The sequence below is a fragment of the Falco naumanni genome, chromosome 1 (assembly GCF_017639655.2).
Source record: "Falco naumanni isolate bFalNau1 chromosome 1, bFalNau1.pat, whole genome shotgun sequence".
In the NCBI taxonomy this organism is placed as follows: Eukaryota; Metazoa; Chordata; class Aves; order Falconiformes; family Falconidae; genus Falco; species Falco naumanni.
In genome coordinates, this window is record NC_054054.1 from 44,425,643 (window position 1) to 44,433,936 (window position 8,294).

Sequence of the window (8,294 nt, forward strand, 5' to 3'; positions counted from 1 at the left end):
ATGCTGTAGTCCCTTATTTGTGTGAATATTTATACCTTGCTGCATCACAGGAATGTGGAAACACAGCATGACCTTGGGTTTGAATGTCCTATAAAATAGAAATTACAAAGTCCTTACTTATAAATGGTAAGATCCTGTCAGGGTCTTACAGGTAAATAGGTTGATGCTGTTAGAGAAAACAAGGCTTTGGATATTTATTTAAATGGAGCAGAACAGCTTACCAGGCCCTGCAGTGTTACATGATGCTATGACAGGCCTCCACACTGAGAATTTGTGCTCCTTCGCAACATCTGCTAACCATTTCTGTTTGTGAAGCTCGAAAGACACAATGCCATGCCAAAGGTTTTCTGAGAGAAGTATATGCTGCAGATTAGGGGGCTTTGTTTGTTTGTTTGCTAGCCTGTCTCAATCTGGAGAACGGTGTTAATCACAGTAAACCAGTTTCATGGAGTTGGTCTGGCCCTTCCTGGGCATTCAGGGCTTCTTTTTAAAGCTCTCTGCATCAGCTGACTGCAAAGAATTGCCATAGTTGGCTTCTAAAATAATTTCAATGGATTGTGTCTGGCCTGTCTCCCAAGCAAGAAGCTGATCTTTTAAGAGTTCTGCTTTGTAAGAATTACAGGCCCAGTGTGTTTCACCTCGGGGACCCCCTCAGATTTGCAATGCCCCAATGAGCTGTACCCTCAGAGGGGCTGCGTCTGGTTTGGACAGTGCAGGATGGGCTGGGAGACACCTGAGCTGGCTTTCAGCCACTGGTTTGCTCTCTTGATCCATGAGCTGCTGTAAATGGCACCAATTGGCCCTGGCTCCTTTGACCATTAGTTATTAGCAATTTTTAGCCACACTTCTAACCAAGCACCAGAGGCAAAGGTGCTGGTGTAACCTGACTAAAGGACTGCAACAGGTTTCTTAAAGGCTTTATTCCTCACCTGGCCATTGATTAACGATCTTCAGGGCTAAGATCTGCTTCTCCCTAACTTCGTGCCTGAAATGGGATTGGTGCCACAAAGGTGGGTGAGTTTTAAGGAAAGAAAAAATGTTTCCTATTATGCCACCGAAGTTTTCTCTTGCTTTTCTGCAGGCACCGCCTAGGACCCTTAGACCTCGCTTCAGGAAGAAAAGTACCTCGTCCTCTGCCACTGAAACAATGTGAGTGCAATGAGCCAATAGCACCAAGATCCACAGAATGTCTCTCTTCTGCCTTAAAGAGCTACTCGTTAATAATGTAGGAAACAGCAGTGGGATGGATGTGCTTTGATGTACAGCATTGTAGACATGGCCTTTCTCTCTCCTCTCTCGGTATCCTTCTGTTACATGCTTCTCGCGTTTGTCCGTGACATGGGTAGGACAGTCTGGCAGACACCTGCAGGTGAAGAGTCCTTGTTTTGTTTGCAGAGGGTACACCCACTCACGCCAATCCTGTAAGGCTGTACATTGCCAATTCTCATTTGTGTCTGCATAGCTCTAGCTCTGTGAATGCACAGCAGAAACAAAAATAATCAGTTACTCATGATGATACATTGACAGTGTATTTATTTATGGCTTTATCATTAATGAAGTGGATTTGCAGAACCCATGGATTTCTCTTTCTTCCCTTCCTCTTCAAGACTGTGAATGATGTAACAAATGTCAAAGTACTTTGACTGTACAAAATGTCCAAGATTCAATAGTGAAAGCTGAGCTGCAACTCCATTGCTCTTTCTGCAAGTAAGTCACATGTTCTGAGAGAATCATTATGCTAAAAACCATAGAGACAGAGCCACTTACAGAGGACGAGGAAGAGACGTGCGAGAGAAAATAAATGGTTTCAATGATGTAATGAAGGGGGAGTCTTAATTTGATCAGCCTGAGCCAGAAGAGTATTGTGTGGAAAATTATGGTGGCTAGAACTAAATCGTAGCACTTGTGGCAAATGTTCTACTGCCAGTTTTAAAGTGTGAGCAAGCCAGGCTTGTACTAGCTGCAGCAACAGAAATTAGAACTGCTTTAGTGATGCATTTCCAGGGGAAAACGCACCTTTCTCCCCTGCCTGCAAGTGTCAGTCCCAGTGCCCTGCTTTCCTGGCGAGGTGCTGCTGTTCTACTTGCATGAGCAGAACAGGGTGCTGGGTCTCAGCCGCTATTTGAAGCCTGAAGTTTCACCTGTAGCATGGAGTTTGGTTAGAGCCACAAGAACCAGATGGAGTGGTGTATTCGTATCCATATATAAACGAGAAACATAAAAGAAGAGGAAGATGTGGTAGGGTTTGTGTATTTGTGCTTCAAGTTGGTGTCCCTTGTAAGTGTTGAGCATGTGAGATTCACACATAAGTTAATTACGTGGCCCTTTGTGTTTGCTCTTAGACCTGTCACATAGACTAGAAAAACGTTTAGCATTACGTAGAACATGCCGTCACTAACGGATCAGTACATGGGCTTGATGGTGAAGAGTACTGCTAATCCAGGTGCAGCAGTCCAGGATGCCAACAGCTGGCTGGAGTGTATCAGGCTCAGAGATAAATCTGAAGTGGCCTTTGAAACCTTTTCTCTGCCGGGTATGCATCGATATCCCAGCCGTCCCTGTCTGATTGGATCCCTGAGGTTTTCCCCCAGAGCTTCTTACATACGTGGGGAAGAGAGAAACAAATGATGCGCACGCACAAATGTTTATCTGACCTGGCTAGGAAGTGGAAAAAGCAAGCAGGTATTTCCTGTGTCTGCCACAGTATTTGGCCTCATTACCTGAGAATTTTATTTCCTTCACATGTGCTAATTCAATCATATTTTGCAATGGGTAAGAAGGAAAAAGTCTTCAGAAAATAAATTAAAAAAAACAACCCCAGCCACCAAACCTGTCTAAATAGCAGTTATAGAAGAGTCAGTCCTTGGAAGATACTCAGCAAAAGCTTTGAGGAGCTAAGCTTGTGTGTTTTACTTTTAAGCAGCTTTAGAGTTTATTTGATTTCTTTTGGCAAACGTTAAAAAGAAATAGAAAAACTGCCTGCAGTGTTAGCAGAAAATAAAATCCTGTTGCAAGCAAGCTCTGTTTCCCTGCTATGCAATGGGCTGCCATAAGATAAAAAAGAAGCTGACAAGTTTGCACTCAATAATGCCAAAAACCCCAACATAGAGCTACATAACATCTGACAAATTCTCAGACATGCTGTATTAACATTGATTCTCACTAAAATTATTAAATGTGCGTCTAATCTGCTGTTTTACTGTAAACTTGACTGTTTAGCATTTCTTAAGTGCTGACGTGAAATTGTTGACAAGGGAGTTGCCTTATATCTCTCAAAACATTCACTGTATAAATGAGAAAAATAAACCTTTTCATATCTGGCAAAAATGTATTAATTTATCAACTGAGCTGTATATTTGTGTATAGATAGACAAGAAATGTGAATGCCTAACCACGTACACTTAGTGCTGTAGTGTTCTGTATACAAAGAGACCGGTCATTTGCTTTTGATTCCTCATCTTCCACACACAGGTTGTTTACAGGTGTTGCCCCAAGTCCGTCACTTCACTCTTTGGCACTTGGGTTCGTTCAGAATAACCCCCAGGCAGGAAGGCTTTTGTTTGTTTCTCCCTTGAGCCTCCGCCAAGGAACAAGCCCGACTCAGCGACTCGCCACCCTGCGCTGATGCTGACCCCTCCTGGCAAACGGGGGTTCGCAGGACCGGAGCAAGGGGAGGGCGCACGGGTGGATGGTGGATTCTTGGGAATGCGTTGATGGGGAGCGATTCTCAGCTTCCTCCCGGCTCCGGCCGAGGGGGCAAGCTAGCTAACCGCTTGCAGATACTCCTCTGAAAAGCAAGAAATCTTTCAGCTGATGGTTTAAAATAGCAACAGATATGGCCTAAGTAAGAAAAGCCCAGTTTTGGTGCCTCGTGGGCTGCTGGTCTCGATGATCAATCTTGTAGGGCAGGCAGGCACCTCCTGACTCCGCAGAGGTGGGTTGGAGAGCGGTGCTGAAAGAAAAAGGCCAGCTGTAGAAAATACAGCCTCTACCCAGCACGAGGCTCAAATGAGACTTGTGTTACTTTGAGCAAGTAAAATTGAGGCTGAGGGGAAGGAAAATGCAGCTGAAGATGCTCCATGGTAAACAGGCCTGCGATTACCTCACCAATTTACCGTAAATTCACCTAAATTATGAAAAGAATAAGCTTAAAGCAGCTCAGTGCAGCCCTCCGTGCCTCATTTCTTGTTGCAGGGGCCAGCGTCAGCGCAGTTACAGCAGTCGCCAATTGCTGAATCAGGATCACATCAAATACAGGCAAGAGAGACTTCATGTGTATCACTGTCACCTCGGAATTAATCCCACACTGATCTAAATTGTGTAAGTGCAAACCCAGCACGGAAGGAAAGAAGAATTGGGTTATTTATTCCTATTAAAGAGGGAGAAAGCTGCTTGGAGAGATGCAATGCTCCTTGGCCTCATGTAAACAACCTGCTGCCTTTGACTGCTCTCTGAAGTGTTCTCATGTCGTGATGAAACCCTTGTACTTGTGACTGAATGCTCGTTAATCAGTTTCCTTTTTGCTGTTCGTTTCGGGTACCCATTTTGCATCTAGCACCATATTTGAAATAGCAGAGAACACTACGTTGGGATTTGCGTTTAGACAAACTATTTAAGGATCATAATTGTGCACTTTGTGTGATTTCTTTCCTGTGCTCGGTAGAAAAGATCTGTGCTGGAATGGTACACTTAATGACTCACAAGGATGGCCATTACAACAGTATTCCAAAGGTTGATGTTTTGCTGGTTTTGTTATACTGCTTGAATAAAGTCTTAAATCTTTTCTTTAAAAAAAAAAAAAAAGAAAAAAAAAAAAAAAGAAGAAAACATCTTTAGTCAGTTCAATGTATCTGGCAGGCCAGAATAATTACTTTGATCACTGTATTATTTTTATCTCAATTCTGGCTGACTGTACATAGATGTATTCACCAAGTGCTGCATGTCCTTCATAACTTCTTTCTGTATTATGAACTGGAAAAAAAATACAGCTACTGAACACTCTGAGTAACTGGTGAATTCATTGGAATGCTACGGCCTTGTACGGCAAACCATCTCTCACTGTACAGGTGGCTCCAGAGCCAATAACCAGGGACTATCTGCTTAATAATGGATTAATTATTAGTGAATGTTTTGAAGTTACTGCTGGAAGCAACTGCTTGTCACACACTTGTGGGGAAGTTATCAGCTTCTAGAGCAAACCTCCGATCTAGCCCTTAGTGAAACCAGAGACCAGTTGGCCTGTACACTCCAAAAGGACCTTGAAATAAATACTTGGTGTTCCATATGTATGTGTGATCAGAGATAAGCAGCGTGAGGTATAGTTAGGCTTAAAGAATAAACAAGAAAATACTCAGAATTGACTGCTTAAGGATGTACTGTAAGACCCAAAGAATATATTCTACTTCTAAAAAATCAACACAGGATATGAAATGCGAGTCCTGTAGTGAAATTTGGTGATTTGGTGGCTAATACATTTTTACATCACTTATAAAAACTGCATGTAGCCATGAAACACTGGGTGGTGGGTTTTTTGTCTATGCTCTGTGGCATGGAGACATGGCAACAGTTTATCTGGTACTGTGACAGGCAACAATACTGAAGCTGACCCTGCTATCTTTTTTTCCCCTTCCCCAAGGAGGGAGCTACCAGTAAGTATGGACACAGGAAAATACATCACGGGATTATTTAACATGTTCCTTTTAAAAAATTTAAGATTAAATATGTTGAATTATTCACTTTTAGTGATGTTTAGACTTGTATTCATCCAAGTTACACGCAATCACAGGAAACCAACAGACATCAGAACATGTAGGTGACCGGCTTGACCTCCGGCCAAGTGAAATACAAATTGCAGCTGAAGATAATCTTGAGTGTTCCTTTATTTTGGGCATTGATACCCGTAATTCTGATAAGATGATATGCATATGTTTATTTAGAAAACTAACAGGCATTACAGATTTATGTTGTAAAATTAAGACCATGCCCCACACCACCACCTCTTTCCTAGAGAGATGCAAAAATGAAACCAAGATTTCTACATATGAAGATTTGTGCGGTCGTGATACTTCTGGTAGGGATCATCAACATACCAATTTCTTCTTTTCCAGAAAGAAGTGGTCATTTTATCAAGGAGCTTACATTGTGTTCTAGTGCACAACACCAGCTCTCTCAAACGCTTCCTCTGAGATGCTGACTTCTTCCACAGTTTCTTCTTATAACCAGACTGTCAGAAAATACACAAAAGACTTTTAAGTGGGTTGCTGTAAATATATATATACAGCAATCATAGAATGGTCAGGGTGGGAAGGGACCTCTGGAGATCACCTAGTCCAAGTGCCTGCTAAAGCAGGTTGCACAGAATTGCGTCCAGGCAGGTTTGGAATGTCCCCAGAGGAGACTCCACAGCCTCTCTGGGCAGCCTGTGCCAGTGCTCTGGTCACCCTCAAAGTAAAGATGTTTTTCCTCATATTCAGAAGAAACTTCCTGTGTTTCATTTTGTGCCCCTTACCCCTTGTCCTGTCACTGGGCTCCGCTGAAAAGAGCCTGGCCCCATCCCTCTGACATTCACCCATAAGATATTTATAGACATGGATAAGATCCCTTCTCAGTCCTCTCCAGGCCAAACAATCCCAGCTCTCACAGCCTTTCCTCATAAGGGAGGTGCCCCTATCATCTTTGTAGCCCTGTGCTGGCCCCTGCCCAGCAGTTCCCTGTCTCTGGAACTGGGGATCCCAGCCCTGGCCACAGCACTCCAGGGGCGGCCTCACCGGGGCAGGGCAGGGGCAGGATCCCCTCAGGGCAGCCCCAGCCCGTGCTGGTGCGTGGGGCTGTCCCTCCCCAGGGCAGGGCCTGGCACTGGCCTTGGCTGAACTCCATGAGGTTCCTCTCCGCCAACTCTCCAGCCTGCCCAGGCCTCGCTGAGCCGCAGCGCAGCCTCCGGGGCATCGGCTGCTCCTCCCAGCTCTGTGTCTCCAGCCAACTCGCTGACGGTACACTCTGTCCCTTCATTGTAATATTCACTGATAAGCAAACCAGGACAAGCTCCCTACTTTCAGGAAGGCATGAGTGTCCCTACAGAGCTTTTTTTTTAAACTTCCACACCAGCTACTGCCCTCTAACGGAAGTAGAACAATTAGCTCACTAACTGTAAAGCTATCGCTAAAAAAAGTCCTACCTTTCTCCTAACCCAAAGGCCATTGTGCAGCCGGAGAAACCTCTTGACGACAGATTTCACGCTTTTCCTCTTTCCATTCCGTAAGCTACAGTAAGTGAGAGTCCTCGCTGGCTGTTGAAGGATACTCGGAAGCAGAGATGTGACACTAAAAAACACCCCCAAAGCAGGGAAAAAACACAGAACAGTAATGAAACATTTTCCTCAAGTTATCACTATTTTTCTCACATAAAGAGAAATCACAAGTGGCTGTGACTTGTCTGCAGGTTAACGAGAGCTCATGTAACATTACAGCACACCACTGAACGAGTGTGTAGGTACGAACGCTAACCGCGGCGCCACACACTGGTCAAAACACATTTCCAAGTTATATTCCACACAGAATGGCTCTTTTCCACCAACAAAAAGCGGCTCAAGCTCAAGAGCAAGCGCTCGGCTGTTATGTGCATTCACAAATTGCTTTTAGGATATTAATCATCAGCGAAGGTCGGCACCGATTTTAACACGGTTACGGGGGGGCCCCACGCCTGCACGGCGCACTCCATGCTGTGCCCCGCTTCGAGCACTGCCAGCGGGGCTCACAGACCGGCTGGCTACCGCATGAAGCAGAGGCTCCATAAACATCCTTTTAAACTTTTTTTTCTGCAAAGGAGAAGCCGACCGTACCTGCCGAGGAGCGAGGGGGTGCCTCCCGCGGACAGGGCCCTCCCGGGCAGCCGCGGTCTCCACAGCGGGGCCGCCGTCGGTGCCCACACCTGCGCGAAGCGCCAGGCCGAGAGGCCGGGGAGAGCGCGGCCCGCGGCGGCCCAGCGGCCGGCCCAGCGGCCCAGGATCCCTGCGGAGAGCCAGACCCCTTAGGCGAGGCCGCGCCACGCCGCCATTTCACGGCGCTCCCCCCCCCCCACCCCGAGATGGCCGCCCGCCTCCCCTCAGCCCCGCGCAGCCACCCACCCGCCACGGCCCCGCGCGCCGCCGCCATGGCCCGTACGGCAGCCCGCGAGGGTCACGCTGCGCCGGGGGCGGAGCGCTCCCGAGGCGGCTTCTGACCGCCCTGCCCTCGCTGCCAGGGGCGCTGCGGCCCAGGCCTGCCTCGTGCCCCCGCCCCCGCAGGGCCGGGGTAACC

General features: G+C 46.4%; 2 protein-coding genes across 3 annotated transcripts in view; one reads left to right on the forward strand and one right to left on the reverse strand.

Annotated features, from left to right (window-relative positions):
* The window catches only part of REEP1 (receptor accessory protein 1), a 71,018-nt gene extending 66,014 nt beyond the window's left edge, over window positions 1-5,004 (forward strand). For both annotated transcript variants that reach the window (XR_005827501.1, XM_040591670.1), the window contains one exon: window positions 1,082-5,004. Coding sequence is in view for 1 of the 2 variants with exons in the window: in XM_040591670.1 (XP_040447604.1) it covers window positions 1,082-1,092 (11 nt within the window). In the remaining variant the exon portion in view is untranslated. The remainder of the gene's footprint in view (window positions 1-1,081) is intronic.
* Window positions 5,005-5,861: 857 nt separating this feature from the next.
* Window positions 5,862-8,253, reverse strand: MRPL35 (mitochondrial ribosomal protein L35). Its single transcript, XM_040591698.1, has 4 exons — window positions 8,123-8,253; window positions 7,838-8,006; window positions 7,175-7,319; window positions 5,862-6,223 (listed from the first exon to the last, which is right to left on the reverse strand). The coding sequence occupies exons 1-4, from the start codon at window positions 8,148-8,150 to the stop codon at window positions 6,035-6,037; spliced, it is 531 nt and encodes a 176-aa protein (XP_040447632.1). The 5' UTR covers window positions 8,151-8,253; the 3' UTR covers window positions 5,862-6,034.
* Between the last annotated feature and the right edge of the window lie 41 nt (window positions 8,254-8,294).